This window comes from Anopheles arabiensis, chromosome 3, assembly GCF_016920715.1.
Source record: "Anopheles arabiensis isolate DONGOLA chromosome 3, AaraD3, whole genome shotgun sequence".
NCBI lineage: Eukaryota > Metazoa > Arthropoda > Insecta > Diptera > Culicidae > Anopheles > Anopheles arabiensis.
Genome location: NC_053518.1, coordinates 9,702,314 through 9,715,572, shown reverse-complemented (window position 1 = coordinate 9,715,572; position 13,259 = coordinate 9,702,314). Strand labels below are relative to the sequence as shown.

At 47.0% G+C, this 13,259-nt stretch overlaps 1 protein-coding gene across 2 annotated transcripts in view; it reads left to right on the top strand.

Annotated features, from left to right (window-relative positions):
- LOC120900074 (tyrosine-protein kinase hopscotch) overlaps positions 1-13,259 on the top strand; it is a 31,486-nt gene that overhangs the window by 6,910 nt on the left and 11,317 nt on the right. For both annotated transcript variants that reach the window (XM_040306627.1, XM_040306628.1), the window contains one exon: positions 10,957-12,101. In XM_040306627.1, coding sequence (XP_040162561.1) covers positions 11,850-12,101 — 252 coding nt within the window. In that variant the 5' untranslated portion in view covers positions 10,957-11,849. The remainder of the gene's footprint in view (positions 1-10,956; positions 12,102-13,259) is intronic.

The window sequence follows — 13,259 nt, the reverse complement described above, 5'->3', positions numbered from 1 at the left end:
AGCATTATGCGCTAATTTAGGCGGAGGTTTGTTTTTTTCGACCCATCACTCTTTATACAGGGGGTTGTTTTAGTGCTTGTAGGTAGGCCAAAAAGGGGTTATGTTTTATTAAAATTTATTACCGTTTTGCTTGATGAGTTTGATGCTTTTTTAATCATGTCTTTTTTTGGGGCAACGAAATACTGAAGGTATGATATCATCAACTAAGAGAGTCACACAGTGCGTCGACGGTACAAGAAATTTCAAAAGACCTTCTTCAAATTGGATTAAAATTTGTAATTGATTTTTTTCTGCTGAAAAGTCTGCTTATCGTTGCGATCTAATCTTATCTTGCGATGAATACCCACCGTTCGAGCCCAGTGGGTCAAAGATCCTATTTTTGATGACAAATTGAATTCCTTTCGTCAAGCTATTCCTCAATACTTCTTTGTATCGTCACCAACTTTCGCCACAAAACTACTGAAAACGTGTGGGCCTCGAAATGTTTCGTGCAAAGCGTTTGATAATTTCCAGATAAACTTTCGCAGTGGTTTTGCCTGATAACGGTGCCGTAATTTTACACAATCGTCTGCTCGATGGTCTGCAGCGGCAGTGGCCGTGTCTCCGTGTTGTTTCTATGCGCCCCCAGGGCAAAACCCAGTTGGTCTAGAGGGCCAATGTGTGACTAACGCCCTCGGGTGTCCGCACCAGTGTTTGTTTGTTTACACTTTTACGCTCCACAGATTATCAATCGGCAACAATATTTGACCCGAAACTCAACCGTATTACACGGCCGATCGGTCCTACCCACACACACACACACAGGCGGGGTGATCAAGCGTTATCAGTTGTTGGGGGGGGGACCGTGTGGACCCGTTGGAAAGCGCTATCAAGTCATGGGGTTTTGTTGATATCACTGGCTGGCTGGCTGGCGTAGTGGAGTGGTGTGGCAGAGTTGGAATATGTACCACAGCAAACAAGAACCTTTAAAAAAAAAACATGTACGCAGGCGGTCGTGTGTGCGTATGTGTCTGTTATACACATATTGTTGAAAAATGTCAAAAATAGAAATTTACGTTTCAGTTCGTCTGGGGCAGCACCCGGTTGTCTCTGGGTGTTGGTTCTGTTGCCTTTATTTTTTTTTGCCTGTGTTGCCTAGAGTAGTGTCCAGGGCGTGTGCGGGGTGTGTTGTGCACGCTATGCTTAACCAGTCCCGCCGACCCATTTCAAAAACGTCCCAGATGTCATTCATTTCAGCACACCCGGAGCAGAGGACCCCAAGGAGGTCCGCGAGCAGGAGGAGGAGGTTCCGTTACCCGCGGATCGGGCGTTTCTTCGCCCCTGATGGATGGATGCCCTTTTCTGGACGGTCCACCAGCGTGTCCAGTCTATATGTCTCTCGCCCCACAGCGCGAGGTTGTTGCATGTGTGGTGATGGCTCTGAAGGCAGTTCGAGTTTGTGTTGTGTGTTCCCCGTTTCCAATCGTGCATATGCTCATGCTCACACACGGCATCGGGCTTCAACTTGGATTTCCTTTTCTCAACTTACAGACATACGGTGTAATGCTGGAGTGTCATTCTCTCTCTCTCTCTCTCCTTCAACCGAGAACACGAAGAAACCTTGACTTGGTGGCTGCAAGAGATTGAAGAAGGAACCCCCACTTTTCTTACCACAAACGACGCAACGCGACTGACTTGATAATCGCTGCTTAAATACGGACCCCCCCGCTTCGCAGGCCTTTCGTGTCCTCCCCAGTGCTCGTTTAAGGCGATGTTTTTATGCTGCCTTCTGATTTTCAACTTATGCTGCTACCCCTTTTTTGTGCTGTGTAGCTTGCGCTTTCCAGTTGTGTCTGTGTCTATGGGGCTGTCTCTGTGTGTATGCTACAAGCAAGCAAGAGACCACAAGAGAAGGAAAGGAAGAAGGCAAAAAGAAAGAAGAAAAAGACACGCCACACACATTTAATTGCTCATGCGCGCAGCCCTTTCTGCTGCGTTTCCCTCCTTTCCTCTCTCTCTCTCTCTCTCTCCTCCCTTGTCGATGGTGTAGGCTCTCTTTTCTTGGCGGATCTCCTCCGCGTCCCGGTCACGGCGTGCTGCTGCGACGACTCGACTTGACTTCACGGTTGTTGATATTTATGTGTCTGGTTTCGTTTACTCTTGTGTGCACCCGCTATCCTTCCCCGTCCGGTACCTGATCGTGCTTTCGTTCTCTTTCTCCTTCTCTCGCTCTCTCTCTATCCTAGCTTCCTTCACGATCCTCGTCCACAACAGGCCTAGCCAAGAGGAAGGTTCGTTCTCTGGCTCTCTCCTTCGTTATGCTCCTTCGGTTGACGCTTGATTAATCGAAGCATCAAACCTCCCAACACCACCACCAACCACCGCTGCTGGAAGGCAAACTCGCATTGGGATGTTGTCTTTCACTGAAGATATCACTTTGATCCCCGCGCTGCCTCTTGTCCTCCTGGGTGGTTCCTGAAAACGACACAAGATCTAGGGAACAGCGAAGCACAAAAAAACGAAGAACGATCCTCTATCGCTATCTGTCCTTGTGTGTCTTTTTGACTCGTTTTTTTTTTGTGTTGGGTTCGGTTGACTTGGATCCTTCGACCCTTTGGAGGGGGACAGACACGCAGGGTTGTATTTTTGCTACATTTTAAATGCTTGTCTGTTGAAATAAATCCACCATCCTCCCCCAGTCTTCCTCATTTGTTTCTCAAGTTCTTCCACCACGCTGTTTCTCTTGTGTAATCTTTAACTGCTCTTCTTTAGGCGCAGCGTGAAGCTGCTGCTGCTGGCTTTTGGCATCTCCACGATCAGAGCAGCGATTTTAATTCGTTCTCCAAACCCCCATTCCCCCTCCGTGCGCAGCGGAAGGAATATATTTCACTAAATTTCAAATTAAAGAAACATGTTCTCCCCCTGCGTTTGACATTCGATGGGAAACGGCGCAGAGCGCTTGTGGGGACGCGACTGCCTGTAGCTTGTACCTTTAGCATTTTAAAAGTTTTGGTTTGTGTTTCGATTTCTTCCTTTCTTTTTTTTGTTGAAATCACAAACCTCTACTGTGTAACACGATCGGTAAAGGTTCTCGTAAATATCAAACCGAGCCCGATGTTGGTAATGGGAGCTTGTTGGCAGTCTTCTTTTCTGCTTGCCCTCCAAAACTGATAAGATTAAAGTTTATGCCATGCATGCGTGAGTGGGAAAAGTGATCGATCACCCCCGTTTTTTTTTTGGAGTAGATGCAACCTTTTGGGGTTGATTCGGCCAACTCCAACAGGGAGGGAGGCTAACGTCCTGTCCCACCAAGCGCACGTCGGAATCAATATTTGATTCTTTTGTGTAGTTTTGATTCTAGGGGCTTACCAGGTCACGGTTTGTTGATATGAACTTGGCTTGTTTCTAGTCAAAACTTAGTTACAAATCAATCTTTGCTCACAGGGTGGAACACGGTTGAGGTTTCTGATTTATTTCCGACCTTTTTCATGGGTCGGGAGTAATCTATTCACGAAAACAAGTTGCTTGCAAGATTAGATTGTGGGATTTTACAGTTCATACAAAGTAAAATAAGCGCCATTTAGTGCTCCACGCCAAGGATCTTCAACCCAGTCAATGCTCTTTATCACTTGATAGATTATTCACATTCAAATAAGCTCTGTGGGCTACGACATCTATCTGCTGGTGGTGTTGTCATGGTCCTAATATTCCCCGTATTCGTATCCTCGTTAACGCTTCCCTTCCCTGCAAGCGCACTTGTTCGGTTTCGAGTGATGGAAAACGTACCGACGCCATCAGTTTTTCAATATTTAACGGAATGGGAAATAAAACCTTTTTTCTGTAATTTTGTGCTGTGGATGCATCGCGCCACCATTTGAAAAGCAAGTCCTTATGTTCCTTCCTCTCGCTTCCGTTAATACAAACGCTTTCCTAGTAATGATATGCATGATCGGCAGGCCCGAAGCGCGCGCATTATTTACCCTTTTTAAACATTCCACAGCAGCGGCGGCATAGGTTTTCTACCGCGTGTTGTGTCCCGCTGCACATGCATTCGGCTGTGTGGTGGGGTGTGTGCGTTGGCGGTTTGTAATTTAAACCACTTCCTCGGCTCCACAGCGGCCGCATCCACACACCACACACAGTTGACGTTAGCGCTAATGGAAAATATCAATTACAGGCGATCCCTGGCACCGACACACACCGTTGGTGCGTGTTCTGATCATGCTGAACAAAACACGGCCGGCCGGGGCACGCCGGTTTTGATGGTGGTGTACTATACGGTGAAGCAAATGAAGTCCAACCGTCAAAGCCGCCTTTCAATCGGCTGATGCCTTTCAGGTAAAATTGATGGGCGGGTTTGGGAATGGGGGCCTATTTAAGGCGTAAGCATATATGCGTCTATTAATTGTAGCTTTTTGCCGAAATATTAATTAAAATGGCACAAGCACGCGCACACAGAAAACAAACCCACTCACAGTAGCAGACGAATGTTTAATTATGTTGATTGAATGATATAGTTTAAGCCATATTTAGGGCGTTATTTGGGAAATAGAGTTAAGGAGGCAGTTTGTACAAACGAGTTAAATGTTGTTCGGCATACCAATTTTGGAGCATTTTTAATACATTTTACTGTCTCTTATGCTCTCTGAAGTGCATCCACGACTCCGATCTGACTCCGGCTATTAATAGGCCGATTCCGATGACGGCTAAGTCGGAATCACTAGTTTCGACCGGAGTTGGAGTTGTCTGGAGTTGGAATCGTCTGGAGTTGCAAACGTTCGGAGTTGGAGTCGTCCGGAGTTGTCCGACTCCAGACGAATCCGGACGACTTTGGGCGACTTCAGACGACTCTGGATAACTCCGACTCTGAAGAATCCGGAAGACTTCGACTTCGGATGACTCCGGACAACTCCGGAAGACTCTGGACGACTTTGGACGACTCCGTACGACTTCGGATGACTCCAGAATACTCCGACCCCAGACGACTCCGCACAACTCCAGACGATTCTGGATGTATCCGGACGACTCCGGACGACTACGGACGACTCCGGATAACTCCTATTATGAAGAACTCCGGAAGACTCCGGCTTCTGATGACTCCGGACAACTCCGGAAGACTCCGGACGACTTCGGACGACTCCGCACGACTTCGAAAGACTCCGACTTGGGACGACTCCGGACGACTCCGGATGACTCCGGATGACTCCGGACGATTCCGGATAACTTCTACTCTGAAGGACTTCGAACGACACCGGGCAACACCGGATGACTCCGGATGATCTCGGACGATCCCGGAGGACTCAGGACGACTTCTGACGCCGACTTCCAAGCGATTCCAAACGGCTCCGGATAATGCTGGACGGACCTGCCGACCGGAGTCGGGTCCAGAGTCGTCTGGAGTTGTGCGGGGTCGTCTAGGGTCGGAGTATTCCAGAGTCATCCGAAGTCGTACGGAGTCATCCAAAGTCGTCCAGAGTCTTCCGGAGTTGTCCGAAGCTTTCGGAGCCGGATCGGAGTCCAAGTCCGGTTGTTTGTCAACATTACCCATCAGTAGTTCATTCATTGTCGAGAAAATGAATTGCGATCCCCGTGACACATGGCCTATGTCCAGCTTTCCTTTCAGGTGGTGTCTATCTCCAGGCCTTTTCGTTGAAATAATTCCTCACCGTACAACGCACCATGTTTTTCTTTCCTTTTTGCAAATTCCCGAACGCAGCAGTTACAAAACACTCTCTCTCTCTCCCTCGGCTCTGTTGCAAACACCCTTTCCCCTTGCCACTCCGGGGTATTTGTGGAGTGGCTCTTGTTACAACTGCACTCCAACTGGCGCGATCCCTTTCCACACCATGTGCCCTCTAGAATCAAAACAATAGAACTATGCATGCCTTCCAAGTTGGCAAAAAGGAACCCTCCGTTGCACTGAAAAGTGCATAATCCGGTGGAAATTGTGTGTGTGTGTGTGTGTGTGTGTGTGTATGTGTGTGTGTGTGTGTGTGTGTGTGTGTGTGTGTGTGTGTGTGTGTGTGTGTGTGTGTGTGTGTGTGTCTCTGTGTGCGCGCTCGTTCGTCATTTCGAGCGCTGCATCGGATTTCGCGCGCGCGAGGATGTTAAAACGACGGCACATTCTGTTGCAACGTCTCTATCACCCTTCGGTTGTGTGTATGTTTCCCTCTCTCCCTCTGTCGCACACACACCCATACTTTGTCGTTCAGACTGTGAGGAGGAGTAGAAGGGAGAAGGGCGGTAAACGTTGACGGGCGAGGGGTTAGTGCAATTATCGAAGAAAGCGATCTACACCCGAGCCGATACGTGGCAGAGGGTGGTGGGTTTGCTGTTGGCGGGGACCGTTGCTGCTGCTGCTGCTGCATGTGCACACACGTACAAGTTAAAGATAACCTTCTCCCTTCTTACCATCATCCCGCTATCCATCCACTGCTCAAACAGCGGAGCTGCGATTGAAAGTGTAAACAATGCAAAATTTATTAATTTATGCACCAAAGCCGTCCGGTACAGGGGAAGCGGCGGAGAGTTGGAAGGGTGGTAGAGCGATGTGGTGGTGGCGTGTTACTCTTATTGCGGAAGGGAGGATGTTGTTGGAAGGGTGGAAGAATGCTATCATTTTAAAACACGGCCAACCTTCTCTCCAGACCGCGCGCTCGCCGCTCGTATATCCACTTCTGACTTTTATGCACCAGCGAGTTGCAAAATCGTTTCAACAACAACAAAAAGTGCATACAAATACATTAAACTCTCGGGTCTTTTCATTTCCATTTCGCAGAATGAACTGCACTGAACTCTCCTCCAGCCCTTCTCCACGGGGTGGTAAGGTCGCAGGGTTTCCTTTTTTTTTAATTTAATTTTCCATTTCTCCCCCTATGGTTTGGCAAATTGTTTAACAGTTATGTAGATTATTTGACTGTTTCGGATGCAATGTCTGGGTAGATTGTTATAATATGAGTTAAAATTCATTAACTGGATTAACTCCTGTTGGATTTTTAATATATTTTTTTTGTTGATATCCTTATAAGAATAATATGTCCTTTATAGGTAGCAAAGAGCGTACTTTATTACTGGAATGACTTGTCTTACAAAATGTACCACATAAAATGATACATAGCCTTTAAAATGTAGCCAAATATGCAAAAAAAATGCCAATTTAATTACTCACTAAAAACCCCTGCAAAATAATTGCACGCCAAGGAAATGCAGCAAAAGCACACTTGTCGCCGCTACTGCACTTGAGAACTGCCTTCCCCCGTGTGTCCCGTTTGTAGGCTCCCTTGCAATGAAGCACACAGCACACATGAGCTTTACTTTACGCAAACGCGGAGCGACGATGTGTGCTGGCGGCTGGCGCAGCGAAGAAAGCATTCGTTTTAACACGGCGTGTCAGCAATTTATACCGACGACGACGATAGGGTTTTAGTGCATTTATCTAAACGCAGAACACAGAACCACAAAGCGCGAGGGTTGAGAATGCGCGCGCGGCACCATACATAAAGTGTAAGCAAAGATCTGCTTTTAACTGAGATCGTTAATTTAACCCTTCTGCTGCTGGCAAGAAAAAGGAAGAAAAAGGGTAGAAAACGGGGCAAGGAATAATTAAAACAAATCTCTTCTCTGCCTCACTGGTCATCGCAGAAGGAGAGTCTTTTCTCCGTTGCATTCAAAGTGCATTCAGCCGTATAAAGTTGATGAGAGAGGAGTAATGGCGCGTGTGTGTATGGTGGTGTTGAATGGTTCTGCCTCCTTTCGTGTGTCAAATGCCCAGATACGCAGATCAACGCAGCAGCAGACGACCTGCCCAATTGTCAACGCGCGGCCCTCTAGAGAGGGGATGGAACAAGTCATGCAATGGCGTGATGTGTGGAGTGCATTTCTCAGCTCACACTGTAACACCTGCACACACACACACCGTTCGTTTTTGCACCGAAGCAAATAATCCGTCCCAATGTGCATGTGCTCTACAGCTGTGTGTTTTGTGTTGTGGTTGGTGTGCAGTTAATGTGCATTAATTATCAAGCTTGAGGAGGACGGTGGTGCTTGTTGAGGCCCTGTGGTGGAGGGACGCGCTTCAAAAACGAACCCCGGGAACGGTGCGCCAAACGCATTCTCGCGTGTGCTCGTTAGGATGCAGTTTCTCAAGTGTTGAAGTTAAAACCAGCCAGTTGATGGTTTTGGTCACGAAAAATCGATACGTCGGTGTGTGTGTGTGTGCTGCCTTTTTCTACGTTTTGTGTGGCCCGAGGAAAATCGAGAAAATATCGAAAGATGATGCAGCAGCAGCAGCAGTAACGCGTCAACGAGCCGCGCTCTCATTTGCACATTTCAATCGCAAATATATCGCGTTTCTGCCTTTCTATTTTATTATATTTTTAAAATACACAAACAAACTCATTTTCTATGGCGTGTTGTGATGCCGCCTGGTGGGAAGAGAGGGAAGTCGTACGTCATTAACGGCGCGCCGCGTCATTAAGGTCGTGTGCCAGCAGCTCCGCTTGTAAGATTTTTTTTAACGTTTTGTGACTGCCCACACATCTGTTTTGCTGTTTAAATAGCTTCTTTTGTTAGGACTAGCACTGTTTGGTATGCGTAAGGATAATTAACAAAAATAGCACAACTTTCCACCGAACACAAACTCAAGTCAATCGGCAAACAAAATTGTCCGTATAATGGCAATCAAATAATTAGCATCAAATCACCACCACCAAAGTTGTTTGAGCACGTTCGTGTATGATCGGTTACAACATCGGTTGCCTTCCCCGGGGGCGCTGCCGGCCTGCTGCTATTCAATATCTATTGTTCTGCGAAAATCAACACCTCAAAGCTATGTTGAATGGATTCTACCAGTTCACATGAAATTATACAGCTTCGATGGACTGACTTTTCCACCTGCATTCGGGCTAACGGAAACACATCTAACAGGGGGATTGATTTATAATATCTTTTCGCCAGAATGTGCACTCGGAAGTGCAAAACCGCCACCTCTCTGGGTTGCTGGGGGACGTTTCATTCTGATATCAAAGAGGTTAAGGAATGCTTAACTGGCGACAGTAGATGTTAATGGAAGGGTTAAGAGGGGTTACTCTTGACAATGATGCTTTTAATTGACCCCCAAAAAGACGCGGTGTACCTCGCGGGCATCCCGACGCCATGGGCCAGTGATTAAAGGTATCAACCACAGATCGATGGCTTTCGGTTGAAATTTGCACTGGTGAAGAGAGGGGACATATTATTATGATTTCTGAATCAAAGACCTTCAAAGTACAAGAGGTCTAGTGATGGGTAAAGTTGGAGTAAAATCTGGAGAAGGAACCGACTAGTTCTACCCAGCAGGAGTCGTCTGGAGTTGTCAGGAGTAGTTCGGAGTAGTTCGGAGTCGTCCGGAGTCGTACGGAGTCGTACGGAGTCGTCTGTAGTAGGAGTCATGCGAAGTCATAGTCGTACGGAGTCTCCAGGGTCGTCCGTAGTCGTCCGAAGTTGTTCGGAGTCATCCGGAATCGTCCGTAGCTGAAGTCAGCTGGAGTCATAGTCGTTCAAAGTCTGCAGAGTCGTCCAGAGTAGTCTGTAGTTGGAGTCATGCAGAGTCATAGTCGTACGAAGTGTCTAGAGTCGTCCGAAGTCGTCCAGAGTTATTCGGAGTCATCGGGAGTCGTCCGTAGCTGGAATCATAGTCGTTCAAAGTCTGCAGAGTCGGTCGAAGTCGTCTCGAGTCATCCGGAGTTTTACAGAGTCGACCAGAGTTGTCCGGAGTCGTACGCCGTAGTTGGTGTCATCTGGAGTGCATAGTGCTCCGAAGTCTCCAGAGTCGTCCGGAGTCGTCCGGAGTCTGCCGGAATCTATTAAAGAAAAGGAAAAAACACCATTATTTGAAATGCCTTCGGCCGATTCCAAACAACTCCGACTCTGGACGACTACGCACGACTTGGGATGACTTGGTCTCCGGTCGGCTTCAATTGCGGGAAGAGCTAGTGGATCCAATTTTACCGGAGTCGGAATCGTACTAACAATAGCAGGAGTCATATCGGAGGTCATTTTTTCACCATACTCAAATAATGAAGCAAATGATTGGTCGGTTTTGTATACATTTTATATCGTTGCATGCTTCACATTGATGTTTAACAGTTTTGAAATAAAAAAACCCTTTTTCTTTGTCATTTTTCAAATGATCAAAAACTAAACGCCAATTCTGAAATGTAGCTGAAGAGATGCTTTGTATGTTTACAATTGATAATTGTTTTTTAAATCACTCTGATATTGTTTTGATTTTGTTTATTCAATTAAAAAATTTCATCCAACCAATCATCAGTTACAATTAAATCTCTAATGAGCATTTAAATTCGTTTTGTCTACCCAACACCACTGCCTGTGTGTGTGTGGTTTTGCGTGACGCGGAATCATTTTAATGCGCGTTTAATTCCTCCGATCAAACCGAATTCGCGTGTGCATTCGTTTCACTTATCACGATTCTACTGACCCTCCAACCCCTTGTTCAATGGCTTTAAATTATGTTAACCCACCCATTAATTGGGTTTATCAGAGTTGTTCCGGCTTTAAGGGAGGGGATTTCATTCCCATCCTATCGCGTTAACGCGCTCTCGCGCTCACTGTCCTGTGGTGGCATTATTCCCGGCAACAGGTTACCGCATTTATTATTAACCCATCCTTCGGTTGTCAGTAGTTGTTGAAATTGGTGGTCACTTTCCCGTACCACTCGTTGGTGGTGGTGTTGTGGTGTGATGGTGGCATCGTCGGTGGTTCGGCCGTTAAAGCATGGGCGTCCGTGGCATCCCCGGGGGGGTGGTGAAGCTTAATGAATTAAATATATACATATATATACCCTTTACACTGGAAATGCTATTTGTGCGCGCATAATGTAATTAATTGTTTTACCAAGTACCGAGCTACCTTCCTATGGTTAATTAAACTGATTCTTATATGTGTCTCTCTCTCGCTCTCTGTTTCGAATCGTTACAGCACAATACATACGGACAGCAACCGGCTAGAAAGGATGGTAATGGGTGGCCCTGCAACGTAAGCTTGCCAAAGTGACCTCCCAACGGACATCATCGAAACCGTTTGAGCAAGGAACCAACCAATCAACCCACAGAGTAACGGCCACGGGCCGACATTCAAGCGTCTGATCAAATGTACAGCAGAAGGCGGCAGAACCTACCCACGTCTAAGCCTTGGCGACACTCACACACACGGTGGGCTCCAAAGGCATTAGGGTTGAGCCCACTTAATTAAGAACGTAGAATAGAGCAGCCGAGCAACAGCATTCCTTCAATCGCGCCGATGCATCGGCACCGATGTGTGGTTGATGTGGTTCAAAGTCGAAGGAAGTTTACATCTGTGATATCTGTGTGAAATGTTCAAAGTGCGTTTATCAACAACACGTGTGTGCGGTTGCGGAAACGACGATATGATGCCATCCCGTTCGCGGAAGGCGAATGAATTGATCAAATGTCACACAGAATTAGAAGGTTTCCCATTTTAATGTGTCCAGTTCCGTCGAGCGCTGGTCGGAGAGCGTACGTTGCGTAGAGAAGACCAGATTTAGAGCAGGTTAGAGCTAAGCAAGAAGGAGCGGAAACCTTTTACATCCTCCAAGAGGAAATGGTGCGCGCTAAAGTTTGAAGTTTTAAACAATGTTACTGCAGTTATAACTACTTAAACGTCTATCTTGTTATTTGCGTCCATAAAAAGAAGTGTCCAACAAACACACAACGCGTCCGTATTGGTAGTAAAGACAGCAAGCTATAGAGATTAGAGAGTGGTAGAAAAGGGATATCATTTTCCTTCCTGTGTGGCTACCGGTGCGCGATCGTTGCGCCCGGTAGTTGACCCGCGGAAAAACCCCGTTCGCTATGCCCGATGAAGCGGCGTACCAGGTGTTCAACTATGTGGCGGACTGCTTCATCCACGTGCCGGTGGTGGGCCGCGCCGGCGGCGAGGACGATACGTGCGAGCGTGTCTGCCGGGCGGTCTGCGAGCAGCTCAAGATAAAGCCGGTCGTGTTTGCGCTGGTCGGGTTGCGGCTGCACGACGAGAAATGGTTCCTGGCCGGCGGGAGCCGTCCGTCCACGGACAAGAAGTACGACTTTCGGTTGCGGTTCAAGGTAAGCTTTTTTGTCACTTGTGTCAATCCATGTGTCAGAAGCGCAGAAGTTATTGGAGTGCTTTCTTGCTTTTTTTTAAATAATAAAATACTTCGAGGGGGTGTGAAGATTGTTTGTGGGTGAGCTTACAAGTACGTCCCACCCCGGCGGTGGTGACACAGTTAGAGCAAAAGTTGCATAGTTATAACTTCCATGAATTATTAGATATCCATCCACCGCTAGCTCCGAGAGCGACAAAGAGAAAGAGAGAAAAACAGTGGAAAAAGCTGAAGTAAAACATTAATAAATTAAACATCCAGGCCCATGCATAACTAATAAAAAGTGTGCTCGTGGATCGATCGTGGAAGCCAGCAGCGACCCATTCGAGCTGTTTATTTTCCTTACCCCCACACACACACATACACACAAACTGCTGCATCCATAATTAATCCTCTAAGCGTTCTTGGGCTGCACTGTATATGCCGCCTTAGGCTTCACAGAACACACTGTATAACAGATTGGGCAAACTTACTTTTATTTGATTATTCTCCCTCTGTCTCTCTCTGTCTCTCTCTGTCGGCAGTTGTTGTTGCCTAGGGCACTGCCTAGACCGATTAGTTTGGTTGCACTTGATATTAAATACATGCAGAGTGTGTGTGTGTTTTGTGCTTTTATGGCGTATGGGTGTGGTTCGGAATTGTAATATAACTAATCTATTTGCCTTTTGGATGCGATGTTCTTGGTGGTGGGACGTGATTTTGTGTTCGTTCGGTTCCCTTGCCCCGGTTTGCGGTTTACTTTACGTCGGAAACTTGGACGTGACAAGCTATGGAGATAGAGAGAGAGATAGTGTGTGAGGTTGAATGGATGCACACCCTCTAAAGTAGTCGCTCCGGGAGGACGTTTGTTTGCACTTTTCGGGGGAGGGAGAAGGACAAGATAAACGGGTGTGATGATTTAGCAAAATATTTGCCTTCCCTCCCTTCTCGGTATGTGCAACTTTAAACAATTGCGCTACTTTACATCCGCTCCAGCCGCGCTCTATCTTAACAGCTCTGCGGTCGTCTCCCGTTTTGAGATAGCAAAAGCCTGTAACCCCAACGACGAGAGAAGCTGTACCTGGTACACCTGGTACATAGGAATTTATCTTCGCGTTTTATCGCTTGCAAATGGCACCCC